General features: G+C 39.8%; 1 protein-coding gene across 6 annotated transcripts in view; it reads left to right on the top strand.

Moving 5' to 3' along the window:
- ATP10B (ATPase phospholipid transporting 10B (putative)) overlaps window positions 1-17,159 on the top strand; it is a 322,916-nt gene that overhangs the window by 244,612 nt on the left and 61,145 nt on the right. For 3 of the 6 annotated variants that reach the window (XM_032403661.1, XM_032403659.1, XM_032403660.1), the window contains 4 exons: window positions 2,019-2,219; window positions 3,923-4,003; window positions 5,260-5,364; window positions 13,191-13,378. In XM_032403661.1, coding sequence (XP_032259552.1) covers window positions 2,019-2,219; window positions 3,923-4,003; window positions 5,260-5,364; window positions 13,191-13,378 — 575 coding nt within the window. The remainder of the gene's footprint in view (window positions 1-2,018; window positions 2,220-3,922; window positions 4,004-5,259; window positions 5,365-13,190; window positions 13,379-17,159) is intronic. The other 3 variants (XM_032403662.1, XM_032403663.1, XM_032403664.1) reach the window with 1 other exon arrangement.

Here is a 17,159-nt window from a genome sequence, read left to right as displayed (position 1 = left end):
ACTCTGGAGCCAGAACATCTGAGTTTGAACTCCAATTTGTTACTTAACAGCTCTATGACTTGACCTCTCACTGAGGCTCAGTTTCCTCAACTGTAAAATGGGAGTACTAATGACTGCCTCATGGGGCTGCTAGGTGGATCAAATGGGTCAGAACAGAGCTTGGCACCTAGTAAGTGCTTTAGGTGTTTTTGTTGCTATTGTTACTGCTGTTGTTTCTATTAGTGGCCTCATCTTTAAGATGGTGTCACTTCCAGCTCTGGCATCCTAGGCTTCTACAACTTCAAGTCACAGTTCCAGCCCCAAGTGGCCAAGGGTATTTGGTATAGTCACTCAGCCCATCTGAGCTGCTCAAGTTACCTCTGTGTAAGGGAGATAAGAGTTACTGTCTTTCCCATCTTGCTGGAGAGGGAGAAGCAAGGCAAGTTTCTCAAGGGGAAAAAGAGAGAGAGAGAGAGAGGTCAAAGCCTCAAACAGCTGCTGAATGCTAGTATCAAGGGGACTTCAGTACTTCAAGTTCTTCTTAAACTCACCACGTCAAGTGCACAAGTGGTGGTGGTTGATCTCAAGACTCAAAGTCTGCCCATAATATATTTCAAACCTACCTGCAGCACAGTAAACAGATTGAGCCCTCTCACTCCTTCTGACAGAAAGGTGCAAGGTTCAGGATATGTCAGGTTACCAGGATCTCTTTCAGAGCTAGGAAACTTCCCACTGGTCACGTGGGCAGAAAAGCCAAAGGATGGAGCTCCTTGGCTAGAAGACTCTCAGTCACAACTGTTATTGTACAATCCAATAGGAGATTGAAAAATGTTGGGAGTGATCAAAGAGAAAGAGCTTTGAAAACTCAGATGCTAGTTGTGTGACTTTCTAGCTCTGAACTTGGACAAGAGGTAACTGGGTATCTTAAAGCCTGATTCCTTATCTGTAGAATAGGGCTAATAACATTAATATTATTACCAAGATATAACATTAATATATATACTATTTTTTTATTAGCAATAATCTTTCAAGATTGTTGGGACAAATTAGGTCTATTGCACATCTAATGTACTATATACTAAAATAGTATAATATATATCACACACCTGGCACAAATAGAAGATTCAGTAATAATCATTGTTGTTACTAATATTAACATGTCCATATTATTACAATTCTAGAGACCCTCTTCAAAATAACACTGGCCCAGCAGCTAGGACATGAGCATTCTAGTTTGTACACAAACCTGCTGAATGATTTCTTACAATACCTTTCACCTTTTTGTGCCTTCAGTCACACAAGGCTGAGAAGTTCTAGTTCTAACTCTGGGAGCAGCAGCTTCACCTTGGTCAAGTCACGAAACCATATCACAGTGTGGTAGACAATATAATGACCCAGCCCATCTCAGGGTGGGGTGGTTTTGAGTGGGAAACAGCTTTAGAAAGCATAAAGAAACAGTTAGGGAGAAGATTTCTTACCCATGCATGACTATTAGGAAAATATTGTGCAGAAAATGTCATGAAATTCTCTTCCCGCCACACTTCCTGCCCATGGTCCAGTCTTTCTATCATCCCTTCCCAGGAGCACCCCCTTCTTTGTCCACACTACTGATCATAATAACGGCCTTTTGGTATCCCATGCCATGGTCTAGGTACTCTTGTTCCCATCTGAAAGATGGCAAGATGACATTCAGAAAAGTTAAGCAGTTTGCTCCAGGTCACATAGCTAGTAAGTGACAGACCTGGAAATTCCAAACCAGCCTTTTCTGCCTCCACAGCCTGTGCTTTGAACCGGCATAGTGTACTTAATTAACAAGTTGGTGCAATTCCTTTCAGGTCCTAAAGAACCCTCATAGTAGTAGTATCAGCAGCTGCCACTCTCAGGATTAGTTATCTCTGATACTTACACAACTCTGCATGGCACAAATGAGAAAACAGAAGCTCCATGGCAGCGTTGTGACTTGCCAGAGGCTCCTAAGCAGCCGCTGGTGACCACTGCCCGTGGGTCCTCACTCACAAGGCCACACTCTCTGCCTGCAGTGCTACGTCAACCTGCTCTTCTGGTACCAGTTTTTCTGTGGTTTTTCTGGCTCCACCATGATCGATTATTGGCAGATGATATTCTTCAATCTCTTCTTCACCTCCTTGCCTCCTCTCGTCTTTGGAGTCCTCGATAAAGACATCTCTGGAGAAACACTCCTGGCGTTGCCTGAGCTGTACAAGAGTGGCCAAAACTCTGAGGTAAGATGGAGAGGCCTCAGCTCCTCCCTGCCAGAGAAAGAGCACTGATCTGGGGTCAGGGGCATTGCACTCGGGTCACCACTTTGCCTCTTATCTCCCATGTGACCCAGTATCTCCACTCCCCGTTCCTGGCCTGTTTCTCATTTGTTGTTGAGGGTGATGGACAAGACCAGTGGGTATTTTTCTTTTTAGTTATTTCTTAATTATATCACATGTTTAACATGGGATTGCCCTAGTTTCATGGGGAGAGGACATACAGAAAGATCCCATTGTCCTCAGCTGGCCCCTTTCTCCAGGCCTTTGACAGAACCCCCCAAGGCTTGGGTTAGGAACCCCTGGGATTAAAAGCTAGTTTGCTCATCACGGGGTGAGGTGTTCACAAATGAAGGCTTCTACCTCATGTCGGGAAAGAAAGTTTAGAACTCAAGATTATACACAGTCTGGAATTTGCTGGTAGCCCATAGACTAAAGAAGGCCTAGGAAACCACCAGGATGATTTCCTAGAAGGCAAAAAGAGGTCACACCGACACCCTGAACGGTTTGGAGAAGTCAGACCGTGGGTACTCCAGGTGGTCAGACTGGCACAGACACAGCCCAGAGACTAGATGGAAGAGACAGACAGGGAACCTGACTGCCTTGAAGGAAGAGTTCTGGGAAAAGGAACATTGAAATGCATAAGCATACCTCTGTGCCTGGGAGAAAGGAGGGCCAAGCCAGATGTGGTGTTTGAGAGCTAGTAATATTTTGTGGACAGCCGACAAAGAACCAAGCCCAGTCCTAACCCAACAATGGGAGGAGAGCAACACAGCAACCCTAGCACATCAGGCAAGAGAGACGTGGTAATGGCACACATACACCCATAGCTCTTCTGATTTTTCTCCTCCCAGTGGTGTGCTAGATGTATAACGTATTCCTTGAGTATCTAACAGTAAGAAAAGTTAATGTAGCAAAAACAAACTGAAAACAGTTTCTTTTTTGAGGGAAGGCAGGAAGAGGGAAGCAAAAATGAGAACACTTGTCTCTGAAGCCATTGAGCCCTGTCTCTTGGGAATCTGTGATCCTGGACTATGATGGAGAGCTCCCTCTCCATCAGATGTTATGTAGAAACCTTAGAATCTCTAAACTTACCAAGTGTGTATTAGCACTAGTAACGTGATAATGAATGGTAGTTATTTTTTTTTTAAAGATTTTATTTATTTATTAGAGAGAGAGAGAAACAGCATGAGAGGGGGGAGGGTCAGAGGGAGAAGAAGGTCCCTGCTAAGCCGGGAGCCCGAGGTGGGACTCGATCCCAGGACTCCAGGATCATGACCTGAGCCAAAGGCAGTTGCTTAACCAACTGAGCCACCCAGGCGCCCTGAATGGTAGTTATTAATAACTGAGCACTTACTGGGTACTAAAGCACAATTGTATTTAGATTTCTCAAAACCCAATGAGATAGTTGGTGTTGTTTTTATCCTTTTTGTGGAAGAAGAACCAGTTATCAAAGCAGCTTAGTGACTGTCACAAGGTCATACAGTTAGTGGCAGAGCTGGGACTTGAACTAAGGTCTGTCATCCCCAGATCTATGCTCTTAATTTTTCCATTCTGTTGCCTCTAAGAACACTGTAAATACCATATTTTCTGTCCAGGTAGCACAAGAAAGTTGCTTACAAAGAATAGAGGCTTTCTTTGAGGGGGGTTGATGTGTTCTTTCCCGGCAGTGCTACAACCCGATGACTTTCTGGATTTCCATAGTGGATGCATTCTACCAGAGCCTTGTCTGTTTCTTCATTCCATACCTGGTAAGTTCTATAATCCCATTCTAACCACACAAATCACAGAGTGGAACTGGTCCTGTTAATATGAAATCCTAGACTAGTAGTGTCTTTCTGGACACTGCAGCACAGAGGCTCCAAGCAGGTAGTCTGCAGACTACATCCAACTCAGAGTATTTGAAAACATCTTAATTTCTGCCAGCTTTTGAAAAACTGGAAGCTATCATTACACTGGGTCATTTTTCCCACATGGCAAAAATCCAGAATTGACTCACAGCCCTGTTTAGATGGGGTGCATGTTCTCCAGTTTGCCATGGTCCCTACCACTCCCTTTTGTCTTATACCTAGTCTTCTACACTCATTTACCATTTCTTACTTGAACACTGAGGGTATTTGATTTATATTTAGATTTGTGATTCCAAGGTCGAGGCAGCATGCATTCAGGCAGTAAGTTCTGCTAATAAGGGATACTACATTATCTGAAAGCAAGGGATACCAGCCCCATCTCAATTTAGTTCCCAGTTTAAAGAGTGGGAATTGAGATAGTGAAGTATAGCTCTATTTCTCCTGGATAGGGAACCAGAAAGTGGGGCAAGTGCAAAACTGTGGTGTCTACCCCACCTCACATTCTTTTGCAGTTAGCAACAAGATGGGTCAAGGAGGCAGTTATTTTGTGCTTCATTTGAATTTCCTGTTTTACAATACCTTCCTTCTCCAGGGCTCTGCTTGCCTTTCCTGCTTCATTTTTTGCCCCCGCTCTGTGCTCAACAAACCTACCGTCTAGGCTTATTTGAACTTTTCACCCTCAAGTTCTCACCTTTGCCTGGTCTGCCTTTCCTCTCTCTTTTCAAGAGATTAACTCCTCTTATTACGGTCTCAGCTGATTATCTTCTTTTCTGTACCCCCGGGGTATTTTGTATACCTTGTACCATTGTATGATTTATCCCCTTAATTGTACCACATTTTCCCTGCCTAGTAGACTACAAACTCCTTGAAGGTGGACACAGAAGTATCTTCAGCAGTTTTCATTGTGCTTGCTGGTTGCCCAATAAATTCTTTGTTCATTCATTCCACAATGTTCTGGAATAACCATCATGTCTTCTGCCACAAATGTGTTTCCAAAGAATTTAGCCCTATTAACTCACTCCTCATCTTGTCTGTTCCTTGGGGCAGTTCCCCATGGATGGCAGCTGCATATCTTCTCCTCATTCCTTCCCCTCCCATGACACCTACCTTGAATCCCAGGGCATATCTAATAATGCCTGTTTTTTCCTCCTCTGCAGACCTACAAAGATTCTGATATTGATGTCTTTACCTTTGGGACACCCATCAATACCATCTCCCTCACCACAATCCTCTTGCACCAGGCGATGGAAATGAAGACCTGGGTAAGTACCTCAGAACCCCTTTGACCTAAAAAATTTCAGTTGTTTTGCTCTGTATCATTGATCCACTCCATAAGTCAAGCAGATAGTTTATGGTTTCATATGGTTTCACTCATATGTGGAATATAAGGAATAGCACGGAGGACCACAGAGGAAGAGAGGGAAACCTGAATGGGAAGAAATCAGAGAGGGATACAAACCATGAGAGACTCTGGACTCCAGGAACCAAACTGACGGTTACGGGGGGGTTGGAGGCGGGTAACAGCATGATGGGTATTAAGGAGGGTACGTGTGGTGGTAAGCACTGGGTGTTATATGCAACTAATGAATCGTTGAACACTACATCAAAAACTAATGATGTACTGTAGGATGACTAACTGAACATAATAAAAAATAATAATAAATAAATAACTACTGAACTCCTGTGTCCCACTTGTACAGGGATGAGACAGGTGTAAAAGATAAAGTCCCTCACCTCAACTTGCTTATCATCAATCCAGGATTATAAAACTAAGATCTATAAAACCATGAGATAATTTGTTGCAAAAATAGGTATTTTTGTTAAAAACTTTTGGGGTATTTCAGAGATGAGGAAAACAGTAGGCTGACCATACTTGAGGCTGTGTTAGGGAGGTATATGCTCTCCATTTAATTTCAGGATAAAAGAAGGCTACCTTCATGTAAACACATCTCAAGCATGTCCAGATATCACATTTCAGTATCTAAGAAGGCAATGACAGCTTTCTCATTAAATTCTTGTAGTCAGTGATAATTATAAAAACAAAAAGCTTAAAATCATATACCAGGTACCTATTTATATGATTTCTAATTTATTATCTTATTTAACTTCCCAGAGCACTTTGTGGATTTTGGGGGGTGGGGTTAGTCTTATACAGTGCTGTAAGTCAATTATACCCCAATAAGTTTAAGGTATACAGGATAATCACTTGATATACATATATTGCAAAATAATGGATGTTAACTAAATTAGATCAGCCTATGATGTGAGAGCTAGTAAGAGCCACCCAAGGAAACTTCCAGATCACAGACACCCTCTATTCCAGGTCATGCCAAAGACAAATAAAACAAAGTGATAAAACCAAAAAGGTATAGCCAAGCTTAAGTACAGGATAAATTTCTTCAAGAAGCACCAGCAGCAGAAGAGGCTGAAAAACAATGAGACGGGAGGAGGAGGTACTGGACTGGCTCAAACTGAAGGCTTTCCCAGAATCCAGGACAAGAAACTGACTGTGGCTGTAGGGAGTCTGGTTCCTATGGAGTAAGGAAGATTGGAGCCCTGTTTACTGCTAGGTTCTAGGTCTGGGCTAGAGTTGCCCACTCAAGAAAGCAAGCTGAAGAAAAGTTGACAAGGACATGCTATTTGGAATTACAGTTTTATCAGAAGCCATGAGGAAGGTAGATAAGAGTCAAAGACACAATTTTAATATTGGGAACTGAGCCAAGCTAAGGAAACATTTAGAACTCTTCAAAATGAACAATTTTGTAATTGAAATTAAAAATGCAGGGGCACCTGGGTGGCTCAGTCGTCAAGCGTCTGCCTTCAGCTCAGGTCATGATCCCAGGGTCCTGGGATTGAGCCCCACATCAGGCTCCCTGCTCCGCGGGAAGCCTGCTTCTCCCTCTCCCACACCCCTGCTTGTGTTCCCTCTCTCCCTGTGTCTCTCTCAAATAAATTTAAAAAATGCAATTTGTGAGATCCACTCAAGATCAGACTCTGGCAAATAGTAAACTACCAAATTGGAAGATATTATTGGGAGCTCATCTGGAATGCACACAAATGTGATAAAATAATTCAAAGGAATAATAGCTAGAATAAATGGCTCCAGCATCCACATAATAGGGGTCATAGAAGAAGGGAAAAAAATGGTAGAGAAACAGTATCTGAAGAGATAATCATTGAGAAAGAAAATTAATCAAAATAAATGTGAACAAATCACCTGGATATATCATAGTGAAACTATATAGTGTACAAGAGACAATCTTAAAGTCTACCAGAGGCTATGGACAACTTACTTGAAAAGGAATAGCAGTTAAACTGAGAAAACAATAGAAGCTAGAAGACAATGGAGTAATTATCTTCAAAGACCTGAGGGGAAATAACAGTTACACATCACTTAAAACCAGGGCAAAATAAATGACATTTTCAAATAAACAGACATTATAAGGTTTGCTACTCCCAGACCCTCAGCAAAAAAAGAAACATACTTCTGAAAGAACATAAAAGCCAAAACTGTAAGAAAAAACATCATGGTAAGAAAGGACTGTTCAATAGGTAATTTATGCTAAAGCCTTCATCATTAATAGGAAGAGAATAGAAATATGCATTTAACTGTCAATTTTTCCATAAAAGTCCATATTTATTTAGTGTGTCTCAAAACTTAAGGTCTCTTAATACTTGAAAACATATCTTCAAAACTTAAGGTTTAACAATAAAGGAATGGAAAGAAATAAGAGGAATATAGGAAACTATCAATTCTGCAGGATGTAGGAAAGATAAATAAGGGCAAAGAAAAATGATGGCCAAAAAACTCCACAAAATAAGATGTTCAGAATAAATCTATCAGTATTCATAATAAATGTTAATGGATTTAATTCACCTATTAAAAGCAAAAATTATCAGATTGGATTTTTTTGTCCAGTAAATATAAGGACAAATAGACAAATTCACAATTGTAGTGTGAGATTTATATACAACTCTATCAGAAACAGATCAAATAGAAATGATATAGAAGCCTGGAATAAATTATCACATTTGATCTAATGTATTAGTAAACATGCATCTTTTCAAAAACACACAGACCATATACCAAAAATTAAAAGAAAAAGACCAAATTCTGAATTCTTACAGGAATTTGAAAGAATCATGATCATCCTTTCTGACAATGCATTTAAATTAAAAACAAGCAATAAAAAGATAGTCAAACAAACCTAACATGGTTGGAAGTTTCAAAATGTACTTCTAAATAACTCATGAGGTCAAGAGTAAATCATCATGGGAATTACTGCTGAATGACTATAAAAATACCATATATGCAAACTTGTGGGATGAAGCTAATCCTTTTAATTAAAAAGCAAAAAGTTAAAAAACAAGAATTTGATTCAAGGAACTTAAAAAATTATCATGTAAATCTAAAGAGAAAAATCAAGGAAACAATAGAAAGGATCAATAAAACCAAAACTGAGTTCCTCAAGACCCTAATAACAACTAATCTCTGTTACTCAGCCATAAAAAGAAGAATGAAATCATGCCATTTACAGCAACATGGATGGGATCTAGAGAGTATATGCTAAGCGAATATGTCAGAGAAAGACAAATACCACTCTTATGTGGAATTTAAGAAATAAACAAGCAAAAAGAAAGGCAAACCAAGAAACAGACTCTTAACTATAGAGAACAAACTGATGGTTACCAGAGGGGAAGTGGGTGGGGGATGGGTTAAATAGGTGATAAGGATTAAGGGGTGCACTTGTTCTGATGAGCACTGGATATTGTATGGACTTCTTACATCACTATATCGTACACCTGAAACTAATATGGTACTGTATGTTAACTGGAATTTTAACTAAAAAAAAAAAAATCTAATCTCTGACAAAACCGATCCAAGAAAAGACACCAGAAAAGACCACAAAAATATGAAAAAGACTGATAATTATGGATATCAATTTTTTAAGTATTTTTTGAAAATTTAAAACAAGTTGATAATTTCTTTAAATATAAAATCTACCAAAACATAGCCAAGGTCATTCAGCAAACCTGAATAAACCAGTCACCATTAAAGAAATTAGCTAAAATAATCCTGATACCAAAATAGGTATAGACAGTTCAAGGAAAGAAAATTATAGAGCAATCTGACTAAATGAACAGAGATATAAAAATTCTAAATAAATTATTGACAAATTAACTCAGCAGTGTGTGAAAGATAATAAAGCCCAACGAAGGAACTTTCATATTCTGGTAGTAGACCACAAACTATAAGCTGATGCCACCACTCTGGAGAGCAATTTGAAAATAGCTGGAGGAGTTAAGTACTCATCTGCTATGACACAATTCCACTTTTTTTTTTTTTTTAAAGATTTTACTTATTTATTTGACAGAGAGAGAGATAGCTAGAGAGGAAACACAAGCAGGGGGAGTGGGAGAGGGAGAAGCAGGCTTCCCGCAGAGCAGGGTGCCCGATGTGGGGCTCGATCCCAGGACCCCGGGACCATGACCGGAGCCGAAGGCAGACGCCCAACAACTGAGCCACCCAGGCGCCCCACTGAGCCACCCAGGCGCCCCGACACAATTCCACTTTTAAGTATGATGCACCCTGGAAATATTCTTGCATGTGTTATATACAGAGACGTGTTCAAGAATGCTTGTTATAGTATTGTTCTTAATAGCAGGAAAAAAATAAAGGAAAAAGGCTAAGTGTTCATCAACAGGAAACTAAATAAATTGTGGCATATTCATATACTAGAACAGTTAAAATAAATAACCAAAGCCAGATCTATCAACATAGATGGAACTCCAAAGCATTAGGTCTAGTGAAAAAAGTTAAAGGATTAAAGAAGCATTCATAAACACGTATGTATGAAATATGCATAAGAATGATGAACCACCGAATTTATGTTCAAGACTAAAGAGAAAACATTTGCAAGAGAATCGTGGGTGCTTTAATTGTATATGTTAACTTTTTAATAATAATTGGAGGAAATATGACAGTTAAAATTGATAAAGCTGGATGTTGGGTATATGAGGTATACTATCTGTATGCTTGAAATATTTTATGATTTAATTCCATTAAAAAAAAAAAAACTAACCCAAGATATTTCCCAAGAGGAATTCTACTCTCTATGAACCTCTTAACCACTAGATTTTTAACCTTTCAGAAGGCCCTGAAAAGTATAATTTTACGTGGGTGATGAATTAAAGATTCTGTATCTTCATTGGTCACTCAGCCCTTTCTCACAACACTGCATCCATCTGCTTTCAGAGAGGGGACCTGTTCCTTTCACCATCATTCAGCATTATTAACCCACCCAATGCATTTCTAGACCAGCTAAACCAGTAGTTACTTGTAATTTCTGGTGCTTTTGGAAAAAGAGTCAGTTACTAAAATCATTATGAAAAAGTATATTTCACTTTTGAAAGTACTTGAAGCAAGACAGTCTATTTCCTGGGTAGAAATCTAACATGAATTTGAGTAACTGTCAGTTTTCACAGCTTCCACCAAAGCAACTAAAAAAAATTAGCTAACTGCTTTCTTCTTCAGGATCGGGGCTGGATTATTCAGATCACCTCTCCCACTGAAAACTAAAAATAAAAACAAAAAACTTCTTCAAAAGCATAAAAGAGCTGACAGAATAGTAAAGACAAAAACCTCTGAGAAAGGGGGATTCTAGAGAAAGAGCCAAAACCTGTTTCCTTGAGGATGTTTGCAACCCTGCCCAAAAAGAACTTTGTTTCTGGGCAGCTTGACTGAGCAAAATATTCAGAGATCAAACCCAGACACCCAAGGCAGGAGTCTAATAAGAGCCCACATTACATTAGGATCCCAAAGCTATACCTCAGGGTGAGACTACACCCAAAATGGACCTGCCTGTTCAACCTCCCCAGCAGGTACTGCAGGGATTATTTCCATTGTGAGCAAAGCAGGGAGAATCAATATAAAGGACCTGTCCTAGGAAACGGACCATGGGCTGGCCTCATACCTATTTGCAGCCCAGGTTTGTATCACATTGGTGAGCCAAATTTTGATGTATGAGGTCAGTTTAAAGTGACCCAAGACTGACAGTTGCCAAGGACATTGCAAAATAAACACACCTTCTCTAGAGAAAGGTATCTCATCCTATGCCTCAAAATTGTTCCTACCAACTTTTCAAGGGGCTATGGGCCTCACATATTCAAAAATAACCAACTCTCAAAGAAACAAAAACCCATTAGTGAGGTTTTTAAAAAAAAATCAGAAACACATATTTCAGGTGTTGGTATTATCAGATATAAATTACAGAACATCTATGTTTAAGCTTTAAAATATCTGCAGGGATTGATAAACTATATAAAGCAATCTAGCAAATTTGAAAAGAGACCAAATAAAACTTTTAAAAATAAAATACAGTAGCTGGCTTAACAAAAAAATTAGACAAAACTGAAGGAGAGAATTATTGAATTGGTCAAAAGTAATTATACAGAATACAAAACAGAAGAAAAATAATGAAAATTATGGAAAAGGTATAAAATATATAGAAGATAGGGTGGTATCTAAAAAGGTCTAACATACATTTTGATCAGAGTCTAAGAAGTAAAGGAGAGGGGCACCAGTGTGGCTCAGTCAATTAAGCATCTGCCTTCGGCTCAGGTCATGATCCCAGGATCCTGGGATCAAGCCCTGCGTCGGGCTCCCTGTTCTGCAGGGAACTTGCTTCTCTCTCTCCCTCTGCCTGCCGCTCTGCCTGCTGGTGCTCTCCTCTAGCTCTCTGCCAAATAAATAACATCTTAAAAAAAAAAAAGTAAAGGAGAGAGAAAATGAGACAGAGGTAATAGTTGAAAAGATAGTGACTTAAGAATTTTGCAGAAATGATGAAAGACATCAACCCACAGATTCTAGATCAGCAAAACCCAACCAAGATAAATAAAAAGAAATACATACTTATCATAAAGAAACTACAGAATACTAAAGACAAAAACCATAAAAGTAGCCAGATTTTGGGGTGCTTGGGTGGTTCAGTCAGTTGAGCATCCGACTCCTGATCTCAGCTCAGACCTTGATCTCAGGGTCATGAGTTCAAGCCCTGCAATGGGCTTCATGCTGGGCATAGAGCATACTTAGGAAAAAAAAAATTGCCAGATTTTAAGAGATAAACATTTCTTTCTAAGGAACAACAGGTAAGAAATGTCTCAAAAGCAACAACAAAAGACAATGGACTGCTATTTTAAATAGGCTTAAAAAAACTGCCAAACAAGAATTCTATATCCATCAAAAATGTCTTTCAAGAATGAGAATGAAATAAAGCATCAGAATAGATCACCAGCAGATTTCCACTAAAGGCAATTCTAAAGAATGTACTTAAAGCAAAAGGAAAAAAAAATCTCAGATGGAAGGTCCAAGATGCAAGAAGGAATGAAGGTACAGAAAATGGTAAACATCAAGTGAATTTTAACAAATATTGATGATATTCAACTATAATAATGATATGTCTGCTTTAAAAGATGATTGAATTAAAATATGCAGTAGCAATAAGATTTAAGTCAGCAGGGAAGTAAACAGTTAAAGCGCTCTAAAGCCCTTTAGATTCAGGAGTAGGGAAAAGTAGTTACATACTTTAGACTGTGGTAAGTTAAGATTGCTTATTATCATTTATTGAGTAATCATTGAAAGAATAGAAATGGAGTGTATAACTTTCAAACCAGTAAAGGGAAAAAATGAAATTGTACAAAATACTAAGTTTAAAAGAGGATAAGAGTGGGTAAAAGAACACAAAACAGGACAAAATAAGATCAAACAACAGAACACTGTACTGCTTTGAACATGAATAAACTGCAGCCACATGTGGAAAAAATGAATTCCTCACACCAAATAGGGTTCTATTTATCTAACATTTAAAAAACAGAGTACATAGGCGGTGAGACAGAATCTCTAGGGGCTCTTTGGGTATGTATGTTCAAATTCTGGATGAGAGCAGCATGGGTGTTTGCTTTCTAATGCTCCATTAACCTGCCCCACAAAAAAAATGTTTAAAACAAAGTTAGTCAAATGCCACGATTGCACTGCCCCCTGATCTAAGCTATAGTTTCAACAGTGTTTACTTCTCGTTTCCTTCCACAGACCATTATCCACGGGCTTGTTCTTGTAGGCAGCTTCCTGATGTACTTTGTGGTATCCCTTGTTTACAATGCCACCTGCGTCAACTGCAACAGTCCCACCAATCCCTATTGGGTGATGGAAGGCCAGCTCTCAGACCCCACTTTCTACCTCGTCTGTTTCCTCACACCGGTCATGGCTCTTCTCCCAAGGTTTGAGCACTGGGGTTGTTTTCTACCTAGAACCACCAATGCCCCCTTAATAAGCTATTTTCATAAGCCAAGAGTCAGGAGTTTGATTCCTGCTGGGAACCTTGAGGCTGTTGTTTCAAAGACAGGGTATTAGGTCAAAGAGAAAAATGAATGAGAAGGCAAATAACATGGACTGTCATCCCAGGTCAGCCACAGAGTAGCAAAGTCACCAACTGGCATGGCCTAAGTTGTGACATCTGTAAAATGATAATTCCTGCCCTCCTGCTTTACAAATTGTGTTGTGTGTAAGGGATCATTTTGAAGGGGTCTGTGGTCCTTTATTAGCCCAGGAGTCTCCGAACTCTAATAACTACAGGCCCAGGCACACAACCGCAGCAAACCAGGTGTAGTACAGACATGGGGAGAAAGACCTTCTCAGCTTCACCCCATCATTGCCACCAGAAAAGATCAAGTCTTAGCATTGCAGACCTTCAGATTTCTTACAGAAATTCAAATTTTGCATGAAATAGCCAACTTTTTAATATTATTCAAATTTATTACACACAAAAAAATGTGTATTAGCCAAATAAATCATTCCTGCCCAAGGACTATTTCTAACATTTCTATCCTAAACCTTCTGCATTTGACTTTTCCAGAAGAATAGCAACAATAATGCCTTGCATTTCCTTGAAGCTCTTGCCACACACTATCTAGCACTTTGTTTTGCTTTTGCCATCACCTAGAATTTAGGCAGAGCTATAGTTCTGGTACCACTTGCTCATGGGACAGCTAAGTCGCAAGAAGGACCATGTGTCCACAAGTCCACCACAAATCACAGTGGGAGCTGGATTCTCCCAATTCAGTGGCCTGTGTTCTATTCTGCAGCCCACACTCTAGTTAGAAGTGTCAGTGAACTTGAGCATGTACCTGTGGGCAGGACTTAGCCCCTCTCCATCCTTAAGATCCCACCACTCTGAACATTGAAATTCAGCCGCCTTATCATCATAAGCTGTGGTAAACAGACTATCTCAACATTGCATAGAACTTTTTCTAATCCAAAATTAGAGAGCCATAGCCAGTCATACTTCCTTTAATAAATGTGGGAGCTTGCTTAACCTAGATTGGTCTCCATTTCCTTGTCCTAAGCCAGCTCAGAACCTTGACCTCTGATGCAAGGTTGGAGGCTGAAGATACCTAGATGGCAAACACAGATATCAGTTGTATTCTAAGTATGCTCTATGTGCATGGCCTCCCTGCTTGGCCCCTGCTGGGCTCTACAGCCTCATCCCTCCCTCAACTCCCTACTTCAAACTTCCGGCTCCACACTACCAAGCTTCTTGTACTTCTCTGAAAGCCCATGCCTTCTCACCTTCCTGCCCTTATTCATGCTGTTCCTCCTATTTGGAATACACTTTCTATTACCAAACCTCCTCATCCTTTGACATTTCAGGCATGACCAATTCAACCCTTCCATGATTTCACCTACCTTCCTCAAGTGGAAATATGTCCCCCTCTCTTACGTGTTCCCATCACCTGGGTTTGTCTTTGTCACTGCCTTTAGCCATTTGTTATAAATCATCTATCTCTGACCATTAACTCCTGGACAGAAGGTATCCTCCTTATCTTTATATAACCAAAACAGCACAGTTCCTGTCACATAGGCTGCATTCTGAGATAAATGAGCAATAGACGTTAGAAGAACAGAAAGGGGAATAAAACAGGACCCTTGTTCTCAAGAAACCTGCAATCCAATAGACAATTCAGATATAACTTTGACCATAAGACAGGGGAAAGTGACTAGTATTGAAAGAGGGCCTTGAGTGAAGAACAGGAATCAATTAAGAACAAGTACAAGCCTCAGAGGACATATTGCCCACCCCACCCCTTCTTCTGCCCAATCCCTTGGGAGAGACCATGAAGACTGTGCTCTCATTGGAAAAGGGCATCAAACTGTGGGTTAAGTATTTTTGTTCACACTTTTGGGTTAAACACAGTTATGATCACCACAAGCCAAGGACTGAGCTCCCCTGTTCTGTATCATATTTAGGGTATGGAAAGAAAATTATCAGCCTATATTCTTTGTCTTACCCTTGGCTGGAAAACACCTCTTAGAGCCAAAACCAACCAGTTTGATGAGGATATTTGAAAAGTATGAAGACTGCTGACACCTGCTTGAAAAGACAAGCCTTCAACATTACCGCTTGTTATAACAGATAAGGGACAAGTTAGGAAAAAGTTAACAAATATTTGCTTGCTAATTACCATAGCACATAAGTTAAATCTCTGCTTATTCTTTATCATCATAAAGTTGGATTTCTGCTTAATGTTGTTTACTAAGAAAAGCAGACATTTCCTCTGATAGAGAAAATATTATTTTAATAGTTCCAAGGACTGTAGACTTATAACCTTGGAACAATAAATGTTTCATATAGAAATCTACATGATAGAATGCTTGCCACAGAAAACTACTCATTCACTTAAAGTTGTAAGCTATATTTATCATAATGGAGATTGATTTCACTCACCAAGCTTGTGATAATTAACCCACTAGCTGTGACCTCACTTATCTTGGTCTAATTAATTCAAGCAGTATAAGAGAATTGTACAGATTTTCTTAAACTAGGAACATGTAAATTATTTTACAGATAAAACAAAAGAAACTAGTGCACTAAGTTTACAACACAAAGCAGCCTCTTAATTAGCTATAAGGGAGGATAACTGTCCTTGAACACTCTTTCCTTGGCTTCGGTAACACAACACTCTGTTGGTCTTTCTCCTACTTCTTTGTTTCCTTTGCTGGTTCATGTTCTTGACATAGTGGATGTCTACCCTTGGTCTTAGGTTCTTCTGTCTTCTAACTTTATATTCTCTCCATAGACATAGCAACCACTATTGTGAAGTTAAATATCATTTTTCACAGACGAATCTCCAATATAAATTCCCAGGCCAGTCTCTCTTCTGAATTCCAGATACATCTTTCTAACTACCTATCATCACTGCCACTAGGCACGTTTAGTCTGAAGAAACAGAGACATCTGTAATTTAATTCATGATCCACCCTCTATCAGCACCACCATCAAAGAAACTTAAGTCTCTTTCAGAGTTCTCTCCATCAAATGTTACCCACTTAGGACCAGGACAGACCCCTAGGATCCTTAATACCACCTACCACCCCACATCTGACTTGTCATGAAAACAGATGGGTTTATCCCCTATGTATTTCTCAAATCCATCTCTTATTTCTATTTCTAATCTTTTTACGCCAAATTACTCTAGCAGTCTCCCAATGGGTTTGCTCTAACCCATTATCATTGTGTCAAAGTGTAATCTTGTCATCATCTGTTTATGTCTCGCCACCCCCCCCCCCCAAAAGGGCTTCCCAAGGCCATCACAGTAAAGCACAAAAACCAAGATCTGGCCACAGTCCCTGCCTGCTCTGGCCCTACCAACCCCTTCTGTCTCATATTTCCCCACTCTTGTCCTCACTTTCCATACTGCAGCCATTGTGCCCAGGATTTTGTTCTCATCCCCTCTTTGCCTGATTACCTCCTATGCATCTCTCAGTCCTCAGCTTAAATGTTTCCTTCTCAAGGAAGGTCTCTCACACCAGATCAGGTGTTTGACACTTTTCATTGCTCTCTCCATTTATAAGTCTATTTATGTGCTACATGAAAGCAAGAACCTTGTCTTGCTCACAGTTTAATCCCTTTGGGCCTGGCCTATTGTAGGGACTTTACAGGTATTTGTTAAATAAATTGATGGAGAAAGGAAAGTGATAGCTTGGGGAAAAGGCTTAAACTGA

Source organism: Phoca vitulina, unplaced genomic scaffold (genome assembly GCF_004348235.1).
Source record: "Phoca vitulina isolate PV1807 unplaced genomic scaffold, GSC_HSeal_1.0 scaffold6, whole genome shotgun sequence".
NCBI classification, from domain to species: Eukaryota; Metazoa; Chordata; class Mammalia; order Carnivora; family Phocidae; genus Phoca; species Phoca vitulina.
Note: the sequence above shows the minus strand (reverse complement) of the source record. Positions and strands in the feature narration are given on the sequence as shown.